This window comes from Protomyctophum parallelum (genome assembly GCF_964188405.1).
Source record: "Protomyctophum parallelum genome assembly, chromosome: 11".
NCBI lineage: Eukaryota > Metazoa > Chordata > Actinopteri > Myctophiformes > Myctophidae > Protomyctophum > Protomyctophum parallelum.
The window spans coordinates 52,522,840-52,547,839 of NC_139707.1; the positions used below are offsets into that span (position 1 = coordinate 52,522,840).

A 25,000-nucleotide genomic window follows, 5' to 3' on the forward strand; every position below is an offset into this window, starting at 1 on the left:
AGCATGCACACAAACACACAGTGTTATGTGACATACTGTACCAGAAGTCTAGTGGAAGAAAATATGACGCTTAAGGAAATAGAACAATTCAGCGTTCCTCGCCAAAGAACACAACGTCCAACCAGGGAGCGCCCCTAACACTGACTCACTGCTCACAGTGAAGGAACTACATTACCCAGACTCCTCTATGTTCTGCTCACAGTAAAGGAACTACATTACCCAGACTCCTCTATGTTCTGCTCACAGTGAAGGAACTACATTACCCAGACTCCTCTATGTTCTTCTCACAGTGAAGGAACTACATTACTCATAGTTCTCTCTGTTCTGCTCACAGCGAAGGAAGCAACCTCACCCCTGCTCATCATTATCCATATTCTCACTCATTCACTACATTACCCAGACTCCCCTCTGTTCTGTTATTTCACTACATTACCCAGACTCCTCTCTGTTCTGTTATTTCACTACATTACCCAGACTCCTCTCTGTTCTGCTCACAGTGAAGGAACTACATTACCCATAGTCCTCTCTGTTCTGCTCACAGCAAAGGAACTACATTACCCATAGTCCTCTCTGTTCTGCTCACAGTGAAGGAAATACATTACCCATAGTCCTCTCTGTTCTGCTCACAGTGAAGGAACTACATTACCCATAGTCCTCTCTGTTCTCTCATAGTGAAGGCAGCAACCTCACCCCTGCTCATCATTATCCAGACTTCCGGTTCAAAACCTACGCTCCACTGGCGTTCCGCTACTTCAGAGACCTGTTTGGAATCAAACCGGACGATTACCTGGTAAGACCCACCTCACCCCTGCTCATTTTGACAGGCTGTTATGACGACAGAGTACAGCATCTTGCAATGGGTCTGGTCCACAAGATTCACTACACCACTAAGATACCCATGTACCTGTCTAAATACTTCACTAAGATACCATGTACCTGTCTAAATACTTCACTAAGATACCCATGTACCTGTCTAAATACTCCACTAAGATACCCATGTACCTGTCTAAATACTCCACTAAGATACCCATGTACCTGTCTAAATACTTCACTAAGATACCCATGTACCTGTTTAAATACTTCACTAAGATACCCATGTACCTGTCTAAATACTCCACTAAGATACCCATGTACCTGTCTAAATACTTCACTAAGATACCCATGTACCTGTCTAAATACTTCACTAAGATACCCATGTACCTGTCTAAATACTTCACTAAGATACCCATGTACCTGTCTAAATACTTCACTAAGATACCCATGTACCTGTCTAAATACTTCACTAAGATACCCATGTACCTGTCTAAATACTTCACTAAGATACCCATGTACCTGTCTAGATACTTTGTGGGTGCCTATGGGCTATAGTTCCAAACATTGGAACTATCCCATTGAGACAAAGTGGGGTGCTTTGGGCTATAGTTCCAAACATTGGAACTATCCCATTGAGACAAAATATATATTGTATTTTACAGTATTCTGGTTAACAAGCCTCTCATAGAGCTGTCTAACCCTGGGGACAGTGGGAGTCTGTTCTATCTGACTACAGTATAATATGTTTATATTTTACAGTATTCCCTGGTGAATGAGCCTCTCATAGAGCTGTCTATCTGACTACAGTATAATATGTTTATATTTTACAGTATTCCCTGGTGAATGAACCTCTCGTAGAGCTGTCTGTTCTATCTGACTACAGTATAATATGTTTATATTTTACAGTATTCCCTGGTTAACGAGCCTCTCATAGAGCTGTCTAACCCTGTTCTATCTGACTACAGTATAATATGTTTATATTTTACAGTATTCCCTGGTGAATGAACCTCTCATAGAGCTGTCTAACCCTGTTCTATCTGACTACAGTATAATGTTTATATTTGACAGTATTCCCTGGTTAATGAGCCCCTCATAGAGCTGTCTAACCCTGACTACAGTATAATATGTTTATATTTTACAGTATTCCCTGGTGAATGAGCCTCTCATAGAGCTGTCTAACCCTGTGTTCTATCTGACTACAGTATAATGTTTATATTTTACAGTATTCCCTGGTGAACGGGCCTCTCATAGAGCTGTCTACAGTATAATATGTTTATATTTTACAGTATTCCCTGGTGAATGAGCCTCTCATAGAGCTGTCTAACCCTGGGGCCAGTGGGTCATTGTTCTATCTGACCAGAGATGACGAGTTTATCATAAAGACGGTTCAACACAAAGAGGCCAAATTCCTCCAGAGACTCCTGCCTGGATACTACATGGTGAGTATTAATACTCTATTACTACTGCCTGGATACTACATGGTGAGTATTAATACTCTATTACTACTGCCTGGATACTACATGGTGAGTATTTATACTCTATGACTACTGCCTGGATACTACATGGTGAGTATTAATACTCTATTACTACTGCCTGGATACTACATGGTGAGTATTAATACTCTATTACTACTGCCTGGATACTACATGGTGAGTATTTATACTCTATTACTACTGCCTGTATACTACATGGTGAGTATTAGTTATTATATGGTATTAGTACCCTAATACCAGCCTTTAGTGAGAAGTGGACCGTTTTCATTGCGTCGTGTCTAACAGAACCTGAACCAGAACCCCAGGACGTTACAATTTACAATTTAGGCATTTAGCAAACGCTCTTAATCCAGAGCGATTTACATTAAGCAAGAACAAAAAAGCGTGGGAATACATCACATATTATTAACCCTAACATGCGTAAGCTAAGAAAGTAACAGTGGAATATCTATATAATGAAACTATACATATAAACTATACATATATACTACTATGCTATACATAATGTACTATGACGTGCTATGACTACATACAATGCAATTATAGTGCTGTCTACATAACATGCTATAAGTCTGTATCAAATGCAATCTAAGTCTACAGAAATGCTATCTAAGGGTAAGTGCTATGGGACATGATGGAGTCTGAAAAGGTGGGTTTTCAGACTACGGCGGAAGATTTGCTTCCTAAGTTCTACAGTCTAATGTTATGATTTCTCAGAACCCCAGGACTCTCCTCTCTAAGTTCTATAATGATGTCTATATGTTTAACAGAACCAGGACTCTCCTCTCTAAGTTCTATAATGATGTCTATATGTTTAACAGAACCAGGACTCTCCTCTCTAAGTTCTATAATGATGTCTATATGTTTAACAGAACCTGAACCAGAACCCCAGGACGTTGCTTCCTAAGTTCTACGGCCTCTACTGCATCCAGTCAGGAGGAATCAACATCAGGCTGGTGGTGATGAACAATGTTCTGCCTCGATCCGTTAAAATGGACTACAAATATGACCTGAAGGTAAGAACTACAACTATGGTGGTGATGAACAATGTTCTGCCTCGATCCGTTAAAATGGACTACAAATATGACCTGAAGGTAAGAACTACAACTATGGTGGTGATGAACAATGTTCTGCCTCGATCCGTTATAATGGACTACAAATATGACCTGAAGGTAAGAACTACAACTATGGTGGTGATGAACAATGTTCTGCCTCGATCCGTTAAAATGGACTACAAATATGACCTGAAGGTAAGAACTACAACTATGGTGGTGATGAACAATGTTCTGCCTCGATCCGTTAAAATGGACTACAAATATGACCTGAAGGTAAGAACTACAACTATGGTGGTGATGAACAACGTTCTGCAAAACTACAAATAAGATCATTGACATTAAGCTCCTCCCCTCAGACCTTAAAGGTTTCATGACATTAATTGTCTTTTATTTTTATTTTTTATGTTAGGCTTGACGTATGACCTCCATTACACCCAAACAACCTGAACTTTGAACATTCAGTGGATTTTCTCTGTGTCTGTGAAGCCTTTTGAGCTGTGATGAAAACAGTGAAAACAGTGACATCTGCTGGTCAATCAGAGCTCTTGTTTGAGTCAGAAAACCCCAGAAAATCTACTGAATGTTAAAAGTTCAGGTTTTGGTTGTTTCTCTTAAAGGGACACTTCACCCTTTTTGCAAATATGTTTTTATTAAATATGTATTAAATATGTTAATGGCGTTTAGAACACTTTCCTGGGTTTGAGATATTTTAGATTTTAGCAGTGAGCCTAGTGTCTCTGATGTCATAGACACTGGGCTCACTTCCTTACTGGACTACAATTCCCATAATGCTTTGGTGCACTGCACCTCCTTGTGGATAGGGGGAGGGGCTGTCATACTGAGTCCAGGACATAAAGCCAGAGTCTATGGTGGCGGTAGCAACAGTGCCCCCCCAGGGTTTTTTAATGGCGGGTTATGAGTTAATGTTTGACATGGCTCCTCCCCCATCAGGGCTCGACCTATAAGAGGAGAGCGTCCCGTAAGGAGAGAGAGAAGGCGGGGCCGACCTACAAAGACCTGGACTTCCAGGAGCTCCATGAGGGTCTGATGTTTGATGGAGAAACACATGGAAACCTGATGAAGACCCTCCAGAGAGACTGTAGGGTAGGTACTGTACTATAACCCCTAACCCCTAGGCCCTAACCCTACCCTAAACCTACCCTAACCCCTAAACCCTAGGCCCTAAACCTGATGAAGACTCCAGATAGACTGTATGGTAGGTTACCTAGCCCCTAACCCCTAGCTCCTAACCCCTAGCCCCTAACCCCTACCCCTAAACCTGATGAAGACCCTCCAGAGAGACTGTAGGGTAGGTACTGTACCATAGGCCCTAACCCTACCCTAAACCTATCCTAACCCTACCCCCTAGGCCCTAACCCTACCCTAACCCCTAGGCCCTAAACCTGATGAAGACCCTCCAGAGATACTGTAGGGTAGGTACAGTACCCTCTATCTACCCTAACCCTACCCCTACCCCATGAGGAGGGTCTGTACCTCTCTCTCTGTGTGTGTGTGTGTGTGTGTGTGTGTGTGTGTGTGTGTGTGTGTGTGTGTGTGTGTGTGTGTGTGTGTGTGTGTGTGTGTGTGTGCGCGTGCGTGCACACGCAACTACAAGGGAGGGGGGGGGGGGAGAACAAGGAATTTTGGTATCATATTTTCATTTCCTCAACAATGAGTCAGCTTAAATATCAACCTAGTTACCTCCTGGACAGGCAGGCAGGCAGGCAGGCAGGCAGACAGACAGACAGACAGACAGACAGACAGACATGTAGACAGGCAGGCAGGCAGGCTGTGATGCAATAACAGCAAGTTACACAATAAGGCATTGTGAAAATATAGTTTGTGTTTGTGAATGATTGAATGAAGGTATCATTTAGTGTCTGGCTGGACATGTCAATGAATTCCAGGGACTGCACTGTGTCTGTGTCAATAAAACTGGACATGTGAATGTGTCTGTGCCAATAAAGCTGGAGGAGAAAGCCTAAAACCCCTCCAGGGGCTGAAGTGGCATTCTCATGTTTATACATTCATAGTTTAAAGAAAACTTCATCACAACATTGAACTACAAATATAATATTATAATGATTGATTGATTGATTGATTGGAACCTTTATTGAGGTTCCCCCTCATTTGCAATGCCGACGAGATCACACATAAAACAATTTAAGACAGTTATAAAACACAAATCAAGTCTACATGTAAGGCATAGAGACATGATATACAGACAGTTACATGTTGAGGTAGGGAGGTTCAGAAGCAGGTTATTAAATGGACCATAATATGATATCCAACAGATCTTCTGGTAGATGTGATCGATCATACATTTACATAATGCATGTAATGATATGCTTGGGTAATGTAGTCCATATTCTCTGTGTGTGTATGCCATTTTAAGATAATGGACTACAGTCTACTTTTGGGCGTCCATGTTCTCTCTCTCTCTGTGTGTGGGTTAGATGGGTAATGTAGTCCATAGTCTGTGTGTGTGTGTGTGTGTGTGTGTGTGTGTGTGTGTGTGTGTGTGTGTGTGTGTGTGTGTGTGTGTGTGTGTGTGTGTGTGTGTGAGTTAGATGGGTAATGTAGTTCTCTGTGTCAATTCAATTCAATTCAATAATTTATTTGCCATGTCAACAAGTGATAGGAATTTGTCTTGGTTCATACTCAACATATACAGACAACCATAGATACACAAACAAGAAGGACAGTACAATACAAAAACAAAAACCAGCAGCATAGGAAATTACATTCAGTTTCTTTTAAAGTGCTATATGCTACTATGAGTTCAGATGTCTAATGGCTACAGGGTAAGTGCTATCCCTGAAGCGACATGTTGAGCTCTGGATACTTCTATATCTCCTGCCTGATGGGAGGAGATTGAAGAGTTGATGTGCAGGATGGGAGTTGTCTGCAATGATTTTATTTGCCTTCCTAATTATTCTGGTGGAATAGAGTGAGGAAAGTGTAGGGAGGCTGCATCAAAAAAAAAAATGATGCGCGACGTACTACTCTTTCCAGCTTTAATTTGTCTTGAGAGGTTGTGTGACCAAACCAGACAAGCATGGAGAAGGTGAGAACACTTTCAATAGTGGCCCTATAGAAGTGAGTCATGGCTGACTTTGAACTTCTTAAGCTGCCGCAGGAAATAGAGACGCTGGTGTGATTTACTTATTATGAGACTGGTGTTAAGATCCCATGATAAGGATTCATGGATGGTGGTCCCTAGGAACCGGAAGGAGGAAACTCTTTCTACCTCTTCCCCATTGATGAAGAGGGGGGGGGAGGGGACTTGATTTCTTTTTCCTAAAATCTATGAACATCTCTTTGGTTTTAGAGATGTTTAGAATCAAGTTGTAACTCTCACACCATCTCACCAGCTCCTCTACTGCTCTGCGGTAGTCGGTTTCAACCTCGTTGGTGATAAGACCTACTAAGGATGTGTCATCAGCAAACTTATACATCATAACTGTAATAAAGTGAGATTGACAGAAATGAGTGTATAATGAGTAGAGAAGTGGAGAAAGGACGCACCCCTGGGGGGCCCCAGTGTTTAGGAGCCTCGACAGCGAGACGAGATCACCTATTTTGACCACCTGTTTCCTGTTACATAGAAAATTAAAGATCCATTTACATAGATGTGTACTGACGCCTAGCTCCTGTAGGGTTGAGATCAGCTTCCCAGGCACTATTGTATTAAATGCGGAGCTGAAGTCAACAAAAAGTACACGAGCATAGGTGGATCTGGATTCTAGGTGTTGGGTAATAGTGTGCAGACAGAGGGATACTGTATCATCTACACTCCTATTTGCTCTGTAGGCAAATTGGTGGGGGTCTAGTGCTATGCTGGACAGGTGTTTACAGACCAGTCGCTCAAAGACTTTCATAATGACAGATGTTAGGGCAAGGGTTAGTCATTAAGACAGGTGATATTATTTTTCTTTGGGACAGGAATGATAACTGCAGATTTAAAGCAAGCAGGCACAGTACAGAGTTCAAGTGACCAGTTGAAAATGGAAGTGAGGATAGGTGCAAGTTGGTCAGCACAGTGTTTTAGTGTGGCAGACGACGCGCCATCAGGCCCTGCCGCCTTTCTGGGGTTTTGCTGACGGAGCAACAGTCTGACATCATGTTCATGTATGTTGGGTGGAGAGTCACCCTGCTCTCTTGGAAAATAGGGGGACTGATGGTTTTCACTATCGAACCGACAATAAAAATCATTAAGCCTCCCAGGAAGGGAGGGGTCCCTGTCTGGGACATGGTGTTTGGGTTTATAGTCAGTGATACCATGCCATACACCTTTGATGTCATTTGCTTGCAGTTTGTTTTCAAGCTTCACTTTGTAGGAGGCCTTAGCCTTGGAAACAGCACGCTGAAATTCATATTTCAGTCTCTTATAATTCCCCATATGTCCACGTTTATAAGCAGCATGTTTCTCTCTACAAAGCGATCTCACTTCATTATTGAACCAGGGCTTGCTGTTGTTAAAAACCGTAATGGTCCTTGTGGGAATACAAACACTCTCACAGAAGTGAATGTAAGATGTAACAGTGTCAGTGTACGTGTCAATATCCTGACCGTCAGTCCAGAGGTTAGCCCATTCTGTGGACTCCAAACAGTCCTGTAATGTATCTATGGCTTGTGTAGACCATTTCCTACATAGTTTGACAGTTGGTTTTGCCACCTTTAGTTTCTGGCGATACTTGAACACTAGGAGAATGGTGTTGTGGTCGGACTCACCGAGAGGAGCTCTAGCCACTGCGTGATATGCCTCTGGGATGGTCGAGTAGCACTGGTCCAGTGTTCACTCCAACCTGGTGGCGATGTTGATCTGAGGTTTGTGTGTGTGGGTTAGATGGGTAATGTAGTTGTGTGTGTGTGTGGGTTAGATGGGTAATGTAGTTCTGTGTGAGTGTGTGTGAGTGTGTGAGTGTGTGTGTGTGTGTGTGTGTGTGTGTGTGTGTGTGTGTGTGTGTGTGTGTGTGTGTGTGTGTGTGTGTGTGTGTGTGTGTGTGTGTGTGTTAGATGGGTAATGTAGTCCATATTCTCTGTGTGTGTGGGTTAGATGGGTGATGTAGTCCATATTATCTGTGTGTGTGTGTGTGTTAGATGGGTAATGTAGTCTATATTCTATGTGTGTGTGTGTTAGATGGGTGATGTAGTCCATATTCTGTGTGTGTGTGTGTGTGTGTGTGTGTGTGTGTGTGTGTGTTAGATGGGTAATGTAGTCCATATCCTCTGTGTGTGTGGGTTAGATGGGTAATGTAGTCCATATTCTCTGTGTGTGTGTGTGTGTGTGTGTGTGTTAGATGGGTAATGTAGTCCATATTCTGTGTGTGTGTGTGTGTGTGTGTGTGTGTGTGTTAGATGGGTAATGTAGTCCATATTCTCTGTGTGTGTGTGTTAGATGGGTAATGTAGTCCATATTCTGTGTGTGTGTGTGTGTGTGTGTGTGTGTGTGTGTGTGGGTTAGATGGGTAATGTAGTCCATATCCTCTGTGTGTGTATGCAGGTGTTGGAGAGCTTTAAGATAATGGACTACAGTCTGCTTTTGGGCGTCCATGTTCTCGACCACCGGCAGAAGGAAGGGGGCGGGGCCGGGGCCAGACCTGTCAATCAAAGAGTCCTCTACTCCACGGCCATGGAGTCCATCCAGGGAGACGGGAAGGCTGCCGAGGCTCTGACACAGGACCATACGTAAGAACTACATTACCCAGCTAACCCCTATAGACCTCTACCATGGCTCTGACACAGGACCATACGTAAGAACTACATTACCCAGCTAACCCCTATAGACCTCTACCATGGCTCTGACGCAGGACCATACGTAAGAACTACATTACCCAGCTAACCCCTATATACCTCTACCATGGCTCTGACACAGGACCATACGTAAGAACTACATTACCCAGCTAACCCCTATAGACCTCTACCATGGCTCTGACACAGGACCATACGTAAGAACTACATTACCCAGCTAACCCCTATAGACCTCTACCATGGCTCTGACACAGGACCATACGTAAGAACTACATTACCCAGCTAACCCCTATAGACCTCTACCATGGCTCTGACACAGGACCATACGTAAGAACTACATTACCCAGCTAACCCCTATAGACCTCTACCTTACCTACCTCTACCATGGCTCTGACCAGGGGGGCAGTCAGACAGATATTTTGTGAAGCCACTAAGGAAATGGAAGTTCATATAATGGCCTGTTGTGGCGCTGTCATTGGACCCAGAAAAACCCATAGCCCCATAGAGGTCCATGTATTTGGGCCAAACCTCACCTAGACTGTATTACCTTAATAAACATAGTCATGAATACTTTCTTCTTCCAGTCACTAGTTTAAAGTCTCATTTATAATGTCATAATATTCTTTTTGGAACATTATGGTCCCATTTAATAAAAAAAATGACCATAAAGTTGCGCATGTTCTGAGGGGCGTGGCTACCGTTACAGTCTATGATCGGGATTCCCCTCCCACTCGAGTAAAAATAAAAACCAACGGAGAAGAAGGGGGGAAGTCCCGCCTCGTTGTCTGGGCCAGCCAATGGCCAGCTGGGCCAAAACGGATCTAGAAAGATGGCGACTTACAGTCTTACAATAACAGGCTTCATTTTTCGTTCATGTTAGACCCGGATAACGCTTTGTCCATATTTTTTACAGTCTATGCTCTGACACAGGACCATACGTAAGAACTACATTACCCAGCTAACCCCTATACAGTAGACCTCTACCTTACCACCACCTATATATACACCTACCTCTACCATGGAGTCCATCCTGGGAGACAGGGGGGGGCACAGCTGTCTGTCTGTCTGTCTGTCAAACCGTCATGTTTGTGAACCATAGCATACATATATAGTAGAGCTGGGACTCGATTAAAAAAATAATCTAATTTATCAGAGGCTTTGCGATTAATTAATCTAGATTAATCGCATTTTAATCGCATATCAATATTCAACCCGAGAACAGCGAGAAACCTTTTTTTTAAATGTTTTTTGGTATCCCAGTGAATCAATGAATAGTGACTACAGGATACCACTCATTTTCAACATTTTACTGTCATTAATATACCTGTTGTGGAAATAATAATAAAAAGTCACCCCATTCTGTGTTGCCTAGAACTGGAGGTCTGAAAAAAAATAGTAACAGTAACAAGTACATCTTAGTGACATCACAAAGCTGTACTTACTTCATATTGTTACTGTTTTTTGTCAGACCTCCAGTTCTAGGCAACACAAAATGGGGTGACTTTTTATTATTTCCAGTTTTCAGTACTATAGAAAAGCGCCCAGTGAGAAACGTTCCGCGGTGAAAAAAAAGGTGCGATTAATCTATCTGTAGTTAATCGCGATTCATTTTTCTGTAGTTAATTAATCTAAATTAATCGCAATTAGTCCCGGCCCAAATATATAGGCATACAAGTGCAAGCTGCGCGACACATACTGTATAGGCTATCATTGCTTTATGTGCAAAGGCACGATAGTCTATTTAAATCATTGACTGAGTCTGTCAACATGCTGAGACCTAATAATTCAGCTCTGAATGCAACTACAAAATAAATACAACTAGAAGTGCACTCTGTCGAGTGCCTAGTGGGTTATAACTGGCTTTTGATGGTGACGTAATAAACATACATGTATACATACAGACATTACCTTTAATTCACCCGGCACTAAGTTAAGAGCTTTCCTCCCGACAGCAGAGATATATACCTCCCAGCATACACATACAAAAGCCAGCCGACCACAGTACTTGCGTGCTCTTGCGCAAGTAAATACAAACCAGTGGAATTTGCATCAGCATAACATTAAGCTAAGCAGCATTTTCTTCTTTTATGTATGTTGCTGGGCACAGACATATCTTTTTTGCGGTTTGGGGACTATTAATTGTAACCCATTTCTCACCCCTGTGTCAATCATCTACTGTGATCCTGGGCTCTACACACCCTCCTCCAACCTAGTCCCCATATATGGGGGACAAGGGGAGAGCAACGGACTTGAACTCATGCTTCCTTCATGCCTGAGTGTCCAAGTTGCTCCTTTACACCTGACAGGGGGGAGTTTCCCTGGTTGGACGTAGCGCGTGGAAGGAACACGTTATTCCAACCAGTTCCTTTCCCCTCCATCAGGCGCCCCGGCTGGCCAGGGGGAGGCAGTTTAGTGACCAGTTCCTTTTCCCCTCCATCAGGCGCCCCGGCTGGCCAGGGGGAGGCAGTATAGAGACCAGTTCCTTTCCCCTCCATCAGGCGCCTCGGCTGGCCAGGAGGAGGGGCAGTTTAGAGACCAGGATTACTAAAGCATTCTAAATAAATATTCGCATGCTTTGATCACTGGAACACGAACACCACCCTCTGAGCTGACGACCAACGTCCGTCAACGTCAAGGCCAAGTTCAAGTTGAATTCCACACATAACGTAACACATGTCCGTGTGAGCGTAAACGGCGTTGTGAATCTGGCCCATGGAGTTCATTGTGAATACTGCTGTTATTGTTTCTATACAATTACAATTTACAATGTATTCATTTATCAGTCGCTCTTAATCCAGAGTGATTTACATTAAACAAGAACAAAAAGAATGGCAATACATCACATACATAAACAGTTGTCATGAAACATGCGTAGGCTAAGAACGTAACAGTGGAATATCTATATAATGAAGCTATACATATATAATGTATATTATAAATACATATTACAAACACATATTATAAACTATACATATATATATACTATACTATGCTATACATATATCTAGTATCTATATAATGAAACTATCTTTCAGGATGGGTGGAATTCCTGCCAAAACGCACAGAGAGGAGAAGTTACTCATTTATCTGGGAATTATCGATATTCTACAGTCATACAGGTAATCATTATTAAGATGAACTATTTACTAATACATAATAATTAATATAACATATAGTATAACTTGATATTATGAACATACAGTTATTAATGTGTGTGTGTGTGTGTGTGTGTGTGTGTGTGTGTGTGTGTGTGTGTGTGTGTGTGTGTGTGTGTGTGTGTGTGTGTGTGTGTGTGTGTGTGTGTGTGTGTGTCAGGTTCATCAAAAAGTTGGAGCACTCCTGGAAGGCCCTGGTTTATGATGGGGTGAGATCAATAAACTGATCAATAACCTGATCCTATCGATATCTGTCAATAACCTGTCAATACTCTCATTGTGTGATCTGTATTCTCATTGGTCATATGGTCCATGCATGGGCAACATGCGGCCCGGGGGCCACACCTTCACTTAATGTGGCCCTCAGGTTAATATCAACATGAGGCCCCCACCTTCACTTAATGTGGCCCTCAGGTTAATATCAACATGAGGCCCCACCTTCACTTAATGTGGCCCTCAGGTTAATATCAACATGAGGCCCCACCTTCACTTAATGTGGCCCTCAGGTTAATATCAACATGAGGCCCCCACCTTCACTTAATGTGGCCCTCAGGTTAATATCAACATGAGACCCCACCTTCACCTAATGTGGCCCTCAGGTTAATATCAACATGAGGCCCCACCTTCACTTAATGTGGCCCTCAGGTTAATATCAACATGAGGCCCCACCTTCACTTAATGTGGCCCTCAGGTTAATATCAACATGAGGCCCCACCTTCACTTAATGTGGCCCTCAGGTTAATATCAACATGAGGCCCCCACCTTCACTTAATGTGGCCCTCAGGTTAATATCAACATGAGGCCCCACCTTCACTTAATGTGGCCCTCAGGTTAATATCAACATGAGGCCCCACCTTCACTTAATGTGGCCCTCAGGTTAATATCAACATGAGGCCCCCACCTTCACTTAATGTGGCCCTCAGGTTAATATCAACATGAGACCCCACCTTCACCTAATGTGGCCCTCAGGTTAATATCAACATGAGGCCCCACCTTCACTTAATGTGGCCCTCAGGTTAATATCAACATGAGGCCCCCACCTTCACTTAATGTGGCCCTCAGGTTAATATCAACATGAGGCCCCCCCACCTTCACTTAATGTGGCCCTCAGGTTAATATCAACATGAGGCCCCCACCTTCACTTAATGTGGCCCTCAGGTTAATATCAACATGAGGCCCCACCTTCACTTAATGTGGCCCTCAGGTTAATATCAACATGCGGCCTTCGGGCCACATGAGGCCCCCACAAAGAAATAGCAAACATCTAAGTAACAAACCGTCTGTCTGTCTGTCTGTCTGTCTGTCTGTCTGTCTGTCTGTCTGTCTGTCTGCCTGTCTGCCTGTCTGCCTGTCTGCCTGCCTGCCTGCCTGCCTGCCTGCCTGCCTGCCTGCCTGCCTGCCTGTCTGTCTGTCTGTCTGTCTGTCTCCCCTCCAGGACTCCGTGTCTGTCCACAGACCAGGTTTTTACGCCAACCGGTTCCTCAGGTTCATGAGCACCACAGTGTTCAGAAAAACACAACGTAAGTTAATATTAATATTAATAATAATTATTATTATAATAATTATTATAATAATAACTAGAACTGTACTCTGTCGAGTGCCTACTAGCGTGCAAGCAGAACGTATACATACATGTATACATACATGTATACATGATTACATGTATAAAAGGACTTTAAAATAACTTGTTCTTATTGGTTCACAGTGACTCGGGTGTCCAGCCCCTCTAAAAGGACTTGTTCTGATTTGTTCACAGTGACTCGGGTGTCCAGCCCCTCCAAAAGGACTTGTTCTTATTGGTTCACAGTGACTCGGGTGTCCAGCCCCTCTGAAAGGACTTGTTTTGATTGGTTCACAGTGACTCGGGTGTCCAGCCCCCTAAAAGGACTCGTTCTGATTGGTTCACAGTGACTCGGGTGTCCAGCCCCTCTGAAAGGACTCGTTCTGATTGGTTAACAGTGACTCGGGTGTCCAGCCCCTCTGAAAGGACTTGTTCTGATTGGTTCACAGTGACTCGGGTGTCCAGCCCCTCTAAAAGGACTCGTTGGTCCATCCCGGCTCTGAAGGCTTCCTCTCAGGAGATTCTGTCCTCTGTGGACAGAGAGGACAGAGAGGACCGAGAGGACAGACAGACGGACAGACTGACGGCCACAAGGAGTCTGGACAGTCTGGATGGACACAGTACGTCTCACTGTGCGCGTACACACACACACACACGCACACACAGACACACAGACACACGAGAGAGAGAGAGCTAAAGAGAGACTCTGTCTCTTCTTTTCTCCTCAGTGTTTTTTTTAACTAACCAAACAGATCATGTGTTTTTTACACACGTAAGAAACACATGCATGTGCCGGTCTTTGCTGAATGGAATGTTAACAAGGCACACCACTCAATGCTCTTATAAACAGCTCCTACTTTGCTCTCTTCTTTATGTATATATATATATATATATATATATATATATATATAGAGCAGTGCTGCCCTGCTCTGCTCTGAGGAGAGAGAGAAGTGCAGCACAGCACTGCTGCGCAGAGCAGTGCACTGTCTCTACAGTCAGACTGACACACAATCACACACTGAATATTATATTAACATTTGCAACAACAACAAAAAGCATGCACAGACAGCACACACGCACCACGTCTCACACACACACACACACACACACACACACACACACACACACACACACACACACACACACACACACACACACACACACACACACACACACACACACACACACACGTCACACACACACACACACACACAGAAGGAGCAGGTTTAGCACTGGTGGTGTGTTTCACAAATTACAGATTAGTAAAACAAATTATGTGACATTTTATTTTGCTTCATTCCAAGTAAAGATTTATCGTAAATCGATTAAAATGGATTCAAACTTGTGACACTTTAAATTGATTAAAAAAATATGTATTGAGTTGCAAAAATAGCCATGAAAATACTTTTCGGTCATTTGTCTTTTTCGTGTGTGTGTGTGCGTGCGCGCATGCGTGTTTGCGTGCATGTGTGCGTGTGCGTGCGTGCCTGTGTGTGTGCGTGTGCGTGCACAGCGTCGGGCTCCTACGTGCGTCCAAACCTGGTCCCGGTGTCTTCGGGGTTAACGATCTACGACGGTTCAACCATAAGCTCCGCCTCCATCGTGGTTAACATGGAGACACAGTAAGACTCCTCCCCCTGGTCATGTGACACTGTACTCTTTGAATGCCAAAGACGAGAAAGATTTTGTGTTTTTGATGCGCAGCTTTGTGTGTACAGGAGGGGGCGCTTGTTTTACAGGTTTGGGTTAGCTGAGGGGCGCCTGTTTTACAGGTTAGGGTTAGCTGAGGGGGGCGCTTGTTTTACAGGTTAGGGTTAGCTGAGGGGGGGCTTGTTTTACAGGTTAGGGTTAGCTGAGAGGGGCGCTTGTTTTACAGGTTAGGATTAGCTGAGGGGGGCGCTTGTTTTACAGGTTAGGGTTAGCTGAGGGGGGGCTTGTTTTACAGGTTAGGGTTATTTGAGGGGGGCACTTGTTTTACAGATTAGGGTTAGCTGAGGGGGTGCTTGTTTTACAGGTTAGGGTTAGCTGAGGGGGTGCTTGTTTTACAGGTTAGGGTTAGCTGAGGGGGCGCTTGTTTTACAGGTTAGGGTTAGCTGAGGGGGGCACTTGTTTTACAGGTTAGGGTTAGCTGATGGGGGTGCTTGTTTTATAGGTTAGGGTTAGCTGAGGGGGGTGCTTGTTTTACAGGTTAGGGTTAGCTGAGGGGGTGCTTGTTTTACAGGTTAGGGTTAGCTGAGGGGGTGCTTGTTTTACAGGTTAGGGTTAGCTGAGGGGGGGTGCTTGTTTTACAGGTTAGGGTTAGCTGAGGGGGTGCTTGTTTTATAGTTTAGGGTTAGCTGAGGGGGTGCTTGTTTTATAGGTTAGGGTTAGCTGAGGGGGTGCTTGTTTTACAGGTTAGGGTTAGCTGAGGGGGTGCTTGTTTTACAGGTTAGGGTTAGCTGAGGGGGGTGCTTGTTTTACAGGTTAGGGTTAGCTGAGGGGGGGTGCTTGTTTTACAGGTTAGGGTTAGCTGAGGGGGGTGCTTGTTTTACAGGTTAGGGTTAGCTGAGGGGGTGCTTGTTTTACAGGTTAGGGTTAGCTGAGAGGGTGCTTGTTTTACAGGTTAGGGTTAACTGAGGGGGTGCTTGTTTTACAGGTTAGGGTTAGCTGAGGGGGTGCTTGTTTTACAGTTTAGGGTTAGCTGAGGGGGTGCTTGTTTTACAGGTTAGGGTTAGCTGAGGGTTGCTTGTTTTACAGGTTAGTGTTAGCTGAGGGGGCACTTGTTTTACAGGTGTGTGTGTGTGTGTGTGTGTGTGTGTGTGTGTGTGTGTGTGTGTGTGTGTGTGTGTGTGTGTGTGTGTGTGTGTGTGTGTGTGTGTGTGTGTGTGTGTGTGTGTGTGTATTGTCAAGGCGTGTCTGGACCTGCCCTGTCATTGTGTCACAGTGGGTCACAGTGTTGTGTGTAACTGTCATTGTGTCCTGGGGGTCACCAGTCTGGTTGGGTCACAGTGTTGTGTGTAACTGTCTCCAACTACTTCTCGTTAGCATGAAAGAGACTAAAGGTAAAGAAGACTAAAGAGACTAAAGGTCTCTGAGACGCTGCTCTCCTTGGTGACAAACTAATATATTTGACATTGTTTACAGACAGGCAGGCAGACAGACAAACAGGAAGACAGGCAGACAGACAGGCAGTCTCTCTCTCTCTCTCTCTCTCTCTCTCTCTCTCTCTCTCTCTCTCTCTCTCTCTCTCTCTCTCTCTCTCTCTCTCTCTCTCTCTCTCTCTCTCTCTCTCTCTCTCTCTCTCTCTCTGTCTCTCTGTCTCTCTATCTATCTCTCTGTCTCTCTCTCTCTCTGTCTCTCTCTCTCTCTCTCTCTCTCTCTCTCTCTCTCTCTCTCTCTCTCTCTCTCTCTCTCTGTGACATTCTCATATTTCCTGCTGATAATGTAAGTACAGTAGGGGGCGGTGCTGGTTCAGCGGTAGAGTGGCCGGATTGGTCCCGGTTCGATCCCTGTGTGTGTGTGTGTGTGTGTGTGTGTGTGTGTGTGTGTGTGTGTGTGTGTGTGTGTGTGTGTGTGTGTGTGTGTGTGTGTGTGTGTGTGTGTGTGTGTGTGTGTGTGTGTGTGTGTTTCATAAAGAGCTGAAAAAACACATTCCTCAGTGCAGTCACATGACCTCAGAGCACATGTGGTCCTCTGCTGCCCCCCGGTGGTGAATTCCTGCATATCTCTGTCCTGAACACCGAATACATGTGTGTGAATGGAGTCTATCTGCTGTGGACCAGAAACCATTGTTGTAAATTATATTTCATAGTATGTACTGTAGAATGGGTACATTTAGTTATATTTAACAGTATGTAGAATGGGTACATTTCATTATATTTCATAGTATGTAGAATGGGTACATTTCATTATATTTAACAGTATGTAGAATGGGTACATTTCATTATATTTCACAGTATGTAGAATGGGTACAATTCATTACATTTCACAGTATGTAGAATGGGTACATTTCATTACATTTCACAGTATGTAGAATGGGTACATTTCATTATATTTCACAGTATGTAGAATGGGTACATTTCATTCTATTTAACAGTATGTAGAATGGGTACATTTCATTATATTTCACAGTATGTAGAATGGGTACATTTCATTCTTTTTAACAGTATGTAGAATGGGTACATTTCATTATATTTCACAGTATGTAGAATGGGTGCATTTCATTATTTTAACAGTATGTAAAATGGGTACATTTCATTATATTTAACAGTGTGTAGAAGTAGTAGTGATAGTTAGTACAGTAGAACAGTAATAATAATAATAATAATAATAATAATAATAATAATAATAATAATAATAATAATGTTTTATAGAGGCTCCAGCCTGACGTTAGAGGACAGCGCCATCTGCCTGACGTCAGAGCAGAGCACGCTGGACGCTGACATCACTGACCATCTGGACCACGATGATGATGATGATGGATCTATGGACGTCTATCTGGTCAGTAACTCTGCCCCGCCCTGCCCTGCCCCGCTTTGCCCTGCCCCGCTCTGCCCTGATCTGCCTCAAGCCCCCTCAAGGACCACTGTTACACACACACACACACACACACACACACACACACACACTGGAGAAGGAAGCAGTGCGCCACCTCATGGTTCCAGCTGGCATTGCATACTGACCATTAGAACCTGGCAATGACACATTTAATCTGCTCTCTTCTGCCCTCTAGTGAACATCCACTGCTCTACAACCTCCATGTGATCTCCTCTCTGCATTCCTATTGGATGACCTGACGCCACACTCCTTTCGGATGACCTCACGCCACATTCCTATTGGATAATCTGACAATCCCACTTGCATTGGATGATCTAATGCCTGCATTCCCATTGGACAATCTTAGATTGACTGGCCTTGTAGCCAATAGCATGGCAGCATGCAGCCTGTAGCTGCGGTGTTTTAGCTACAGGAAGTGACACGGGCCATGCTGTGTTACGGAGTGTGAGTGAGCGAGTGATGTCGGGGGTGTTTTTGTGTTAATACAAACGTTATCAACGTGGCTACGATTGAGAACGCTTATCTGCTTAATTTTCTTTCTTTTTTTAAGTCATTTAAAAGTATGCGGACGTCTCTGACGTTTATAACAAACCAAACCGGTTGCAAATTGAGCAGGTTATGGTTATTTAAAAGTACACGCCCCATAGACACAATGCTATGGTTATTTAAAAGTACACGCCCCATAGACACAATGTTATGGTTATTTATAAAGTACAGCCCCATAGACACAATGTTATGGTTATTTAAAAGTACACGCCCCATAGACACAATGTTATGGTTATTTAAAAGTACACGCCCCATAGACACAATGTTATGAGTGGTTATTTAAAAGTACACACCCCATAGACACAATGTTATGGTTATTTAAAAGTACACGCCCCATAGACACAATGTTATGGTTATTTAAAAGTACACGCCCCATAGACACAATGTTATGGTTATTTATAAAGTACACGCCCCATAGACACAATGTTATGGTTATTTATAAAGTACACGCCCCATAGACACAATGTTATGGTTATTTATAAAGTACACGCCCTGACGCCCCATAGAAACAATGTTATGGTTATTTATAAAGTACATGCCCCATAGACACAATGTCATGCTTCCCCCGAGGTAAGATGGCCGCCACGTAGCAACGTCGCTCTCATTGGCCAGCAGCGCGGGTCTCTCATTGGCCAGCAGCGCGGGTCTCTCATTGGCCAGCAACGCGGGTCTCTCATTGGCCAGCAGCGCCATCTAGCTTTCTTATATATCTCTATGGAGCGAGTGATGTTGGGCGTTGGAACTTGGCTATGGCTGCTAACAGGAAGTGACATGGCTGCTCACAGGAAGTAACATGGCTGCTCACAGGAAGTACCTACAGGAAGTATGGATGTCTGTAGTCAGTGTGCATGTCTTTGTCGTATGTGTTCTGTCGCCCTCATGTGGGAAAAGTTTATTTTGCGGGTTGATGAAAAAAATAAATGTCATATCTAGCATATAAATAAATAGATGCCTGCAGTTCGTTGGAGCGACCTCATTGGCTGCTGCAGTTCGTTGGAGCGACCTCATTGGCCGCTGCAGTTAGTTGGAGCGACCTCATTGGCCGCTGCAGTTCATTGGAGCGATGTGTTAAAGAAAGGGGCGGGGCTTCGCCAGGGACATATATATATATATATATAAATGGAAAAAAGCATCTGACACTTGAATTAATGTGACTTGATTGATTGACGTTAATACAATAAAATATCAATTCCATTTTCTTATTCTACTCCATTTCCTGTTTGTCTTAATGCCACAAACCCACAATGCAACACTGTGTGTGTGTGTGTGTGTGTGTGTGTGTGTGTGTGTGTGTGTGTGTGTGTGTGTGTGTGTGTGTGTGTGTGTGTGTGTGTGTGTGTGTGTGTGTGTGTGTGTGTGTGTGTGTGTGTGTGTGTGTGTGTGTGTGTGTGTGTGTGCGTGAGACTGTGTGTGTGTGCGCGACAAAGCAATAACTCAGGAACAAAGTCCACACACAGGTGTGGTCTCCTATCAGAGTGACAGATTGTTCAGGCTCCATTTTGACTCGACGCTGAAACGCAACAACTTCATGTCTGGTAAGAGTTGTATTAATTTTGTCCACATCCTGTATGGTGTTCAATAGTTTTACACATTATGTCCATATAATGTCCAAAATCATTTCGCTCCTATGCCACCAAAAAACGCCCTACCGACGGTCATTAAGACATGTGAATCCCTTGACTCCTTCAAAACCGCTCTCAAAGGGCACCTACGGACGGCTGCAATTAGAAACTGGCCCCTGTAAAATCTGAATGCCCCCCACCCCTTTTTTCCCCCCTCACTGTATATGTTTCTTTTCCCATTTTACCTCCTTTATGATTATTTCCTGTTTTTTTGGCTATATAGAAGTGTCTATTCGTACGTCTCTAAATGTTAGAGAGAGAATGCTCTTGTAAACCAGTGTAATGCTTTATGGTGTCGTGTCAACCACTCACAGTTAACAGTCTTTGTATTGAGTTGTGCTTGAAATGTACTGTAATTCTGCAAACTGTTAATAATAATACTTCAATCAATGGTGTTAATGATCTTAACCCATTTAGGGACTGGTTCTAAAAAGGGTTTTGGTTCCATGTGTTACACTCTCAGAGTTACAGACCCGTAAGGTCGCTTCTCGCGCTTCAGGGCGAGGCCGCTTCTCGCCCTCAGGCGTCTCACTGCAGTCAGTAGAGAAGTGCTGATGGAGGTCAGTAAGGGGTTAAAGTTCATAGATACTCAGATTACAGTCGGTGAGGAAAACAGACTCCATTTTGAAACGAGACTAAATGTTAATGATTGACAGATCAGGTTTAGAATGATCACATGTTCATTGTCGTGTGTGTGTGTGTGTGTGTGTGTGTGTGTGTGTGTGTGTGTGCGTGCGTGCGTGTGCATGTGAGCGTGAGAGCAGCATGTTTCACATGCAACCCTGACAGGTGTCATAGACACTAAAAATGATGTGTTTGATTGACAGGTGTCATAGCCACTAAAGATGATGGGCTGTATTTTGCGTGTCTTAAAGGGATTGTGACATTAAAAAAAAGGTTTTGGAATTGTTCTTATTCTCTTTAGGTTTTCTAATCTCAATTGCACCCAAAAAACATGAACTTTTAACATTCAGTAGATTTTCTGTGATCTGGGGTTTTCTGGCTCAAACAGGTGCTCTGATTTGCCGGCAGTAAGTGACATCACTTACTGCAAATTCCATAATATGTCAATGGGATTTGCCAGCAGATGTCACTGTTTCACTGTGTTGCCTGTTTTCATTGTAGCTCAAAAGTAGCTCCAAACACCAAAGAAAACTTCAGACCACAGAAAATCCACTAAATGTTCAAAGTTCAGGTTTTTTGGGTGTAATTGAGGTCATAAAACCTAAAAGAAAAAGAAAAAGAAATGAAAATGAATGTCATAAAACCTACTCCACTCAGAATAGCCAAATGGCATTGATCACGCCTCCAGGTCTTAAGTTAAGTAATAAGACCTGGTACTTAAGACACGCAAAATACAGCACGATGTGTTTGATTGACAGGTGTCATAGAGACTAAAGATGAGTGATTCTGGGGAGAGCTCTGGGGAGCTCTGGGGAGCTCACAGACCACAGAGAGGAGGATGGAGCTCACAGACCACAGTCTCCAACTCCCAGCTGTGTGTCTATGAAGAGTGACCGGTCTAACGATCCACCTCCTGACTTCACTAATGAACCTGCACCTCCTGACTCCACTAATGAACCTGGACCTCCTGACTTCACTAATGAACCTGGACCTCCTGATACACAGTATGTCAATCCCTCTATAAATATAACACTATAACACTGACACTATAAGTTAACTGGACACGCACACAGCCACGCACGCACACAGCCACGCACGCAGCCACGCACACACACACACACATTCTCACACACACACACACACACACACACACACACACACACACACACACACACACACACACACACACACACACACACACACATTCACACACACACACACACACACACACACACACACACACACACACACACACACACATTCACATTTACCATATTGTTTTACTTTTCTTATTCTATTTATATTTTCTGCTGTTTGTGTTGTTGCTGCTATGAATCCCATTTGATTCTCTTATACTTGTATAATGTGATATATAGAATCTTGAAATATGCATTCACATGATAATTTAAATAATGTATGTTGTGTGATTCCAGAAGTGTCCACCACAGAGCAGAGTCTCCAACTCCCAGCCTTCTGTCTGTGAAGAGTGATTGGTCTTTACAACATCCTCCTAACTTCACTAATGAACCTGGACCTCCTGATACACAGTATGTCAATCCTTCTATAACAAACTGGTCAGGCTACTACTTAGCCTTACTCCCAGAACCCACCTCACCCCTGCTCACTTTGATAGAACGACACATAATGATTAAGAACATTTAAACCCAATATGTTGTGTTCGCTCTACTTGTAGAACGACACATAATGATTAAGAACGTTTAACAAAGTGACTTTGTCATTCACATGATAATTGAATAAATGTATGTTGTGTGATTCCAGGAGTCTCCACCACAGAGCAGAGTCTCCAACTCCCAGCCTTCTGTCTGTGAAGAGTGACTGGTCTTTACAACATGCTCCTAACTTCACTAATGAACCTGGACCTCCTGATACACAGTATGTCAATCCTCCTGTACATTGATTGATTGTTTGATTACTTTATTGGAAAGACATTCAAAAGGATTGTGTCACAAGAAAGCCGTTAGTCTTGTTTCCGTTGTGGGCCTCTTGGGGGAAGGGGAGCTACAATACAAAACAGACACAAACAAAACACCTGCCCCCCTCCTTTTGGGAAAGGGGGGCAGGAGACAAGAAAAACATAACAAAAAGATAACAAAACTATTCCACAATCTCCGAATGCTATATAGAGTCTGGAACTACACCTCCAAAATCCGAGTAAGGAAGCTGCTATTTCCGTTCATGAAAATACATTATAAAATATCGTTACAATTATTTTTTTTAATTTCCTTTTCTGCTAAGCAACAAGCTATATTATATATGCTTAGATGTTTTCTATTTATATTAGGATAAATTTGCGTGACTGTAAAGACGAAATGGAAGTGAGGAGGAGGCTCCACTTCCACTTTATATTTTACTCATGACAGTTCCTCCGTTGCTCCAGACTGTATGACGGAAGCATTTATATTTTACTCATGATCAGAGCTTCCGTTGCTCCAGACTGTATGACGGAAGCATTTATATTTTACTCGTGATCAGAGCTTCCGTTGTTCCAGACTGTATGACGGAAGCATATTTGACTCGTGATCAGAGCTTCCGTTGCTCCAGACTGTACGACGAAAGCATTTATATTTGACTCATGATCAGAGCTTCCGTTGCTTCAGACTGTATGACGGAAGCATTTATATTTTACTCATGATCAGAGCTTCCGTTGCTCCAGACTGTATGACGGAAGCATTTATATTTGACTCGTGATCAGAGCTTCCGTTGCTCTAGACTGTATGACGGAAGCATTTACAGTATATTTGACTCGTGATCAGAGCTTCCGTTGCTCCAGACTGTATGACGGAATCATTTATATTTTACTCGTGATCAGCGCTTCCGTTGCCCCAGACTGTATGACGGAAGCATTTCTGTTTGACTCGTGATCAGAGCTTCCGTTGCTCCAGACTGTATGACGGAAGCATTTATATTTGACTCGTGATCAGCGCTTCCGTTGCTCCAGACTGTATGACGTCAGTCTGGCAACACGAGACTAGAGCTGTTTTAAAGGTGTTTTAAAGGAGCTTAGAGATCTTTATCTGGGAAAATCATTCCATTGCACCGTTGAAGAATATTTACAATGTAGTCATTTATCAGACGCTCTTAATCCAGATTGATTTACAGTAAGCAAGAACAACACATGGTAATAAATCAAATGTATTGAAATAGTATTCCAAGTAGGAATAGTACTCCATAGAAATAGCAACACTTGTTGTTGGAATACTATGTAGCCTATATGGAATATACACAATCCATGTATGTTGTGTGATTCCAGAAGTGTCCACCACAGAGCAGAGTCTCCAACTCCCAGCCTTCTGTCTGTGAAGAGTGACTGGTCTTTACAACATCCTCCTAACTTCACTAATGAACCTGGACCTCCTGATACACAGTATGTTAATCCTTCTGTACAATACACACAACAACAATGTATTTACAATGTTTTCATTCATCAGACGCTCTTAATCTAGAGCGATTTACATTAAGCAAGAACAAAAAGAATGGCAATAGAACACATGGTAATACATCAAATGTATTGAAATAGTATTCCAATTAGGAATAGTATTCCATAGAAATAGAAATAGCATTACGGAATAGTATTACAATATAAATTGTATTCCAACAACACTTGTTGTTGGATTGTGCATTACATTCATCCATTCACGCACCCATTCACGCACGCACGCACGCACACGTGCACGCACGCACGCGCGCACGCACGCACATACACACACACACACACACACACACACACACACACACACACACACACACACACACACACACACACACACACACACACACACACACACACACACACACTCCACCTTTACATAGATTGTGCATT

The 25,000-nt window shown here is 43.3% G+C and overlaps 1 protein-coding gene and 1 long non-coding RNA gene across 4 annotated transcripts in view; both read left to right on the forward strand.

The window, feature by feature from the left end:
• Window positions 1-19,504, forward strand: part of pip5k1bb (phosphatidylinositol-4-phosphate 5-kinase, type I, beta b) — a gene marked incomplete at its 5' end in the record, with an annotated part of 23,199 nt that extends 3,695 nt beyond the window's left edge. The window contains 13 exons of one of the 3 annotated variants that reach the window (XM_083776519.1): window positions 673-790; window positions 2,100-2,252; window positions 3,179-3,322; window positions 4,313-4,465; window positions 8,868-9,052; window positions 12,151-12,234; window positions 12,431-12,479; window positions 13,706-13,790; window positions 14,281-14,451; window positions 15,345-15,453; window positions 18,184-18,310; window positions 18,543-18,837; window positions 19,278-19,504. In XM_083776519.1, coding sequence (XP_083632645.1) covers window positions 673-790; window positions 2,100-2,252; window positions 3,179-3,322; window positions 4,313-4,465; window positions 8,868-9,052; window positions 12,151-12,234; window positions 12,431-12,479; window positions 13,706-13,790; window positions 14,281-14,451; window positions 15,345-15,453; window positions 18,184-18,310; window positions 18,543-18,545 — 1,381 coding nt within the window. In that variant the 3' untranslated portion in view covers window positions 18,546-18,837; window positions 19,278-19,504. Of the gene's footprint in view, window positions 1-672; window positions 791-2,099; window positions 2,253-3,178; window positions 3,323-4,312; window positions 4,466-8,867; window positions 9,053-12,150; window positions 12,235-12,430; window positions 12,480-13,705; window positions 13,791-14,280; window positions 14,452-15,344; window positions 15,454-18,183; window positions 18,311-18,542; window positions 18,838-19,039; window positions 19,083-19,117; window positions 19,181-19,277 lie in introns of those variants that run through there. The other 2 variants (XM_083776521.1, XM_083776520.1) reach the window with 2 other exon arrangements.
• A 2,618-nt stretch (window positions 19,505-22,122) lies between these two features.
• The window catches only part of LOC310866849, a 3,188-nt gene continuing 310 nt past the window's right edge, over window positions 22,123-25,000 (forward strand). The window contains exons 1-4 of the long non-coding RNA XR_014569960.1: window positions 22,123-22,163; window positions 22,593-22,706; window positions 22,939-23,052; window positions 24,431-24,544. This is a non-coding gene — a long non-coding RNA (uncharacterized lncRNA). The remainder of the gene's footprint in view (window positions 22,164-22,592; window positions 22,707-22,938; window positions 23,053-24,430; window positions 24,545-25,000) is intronic.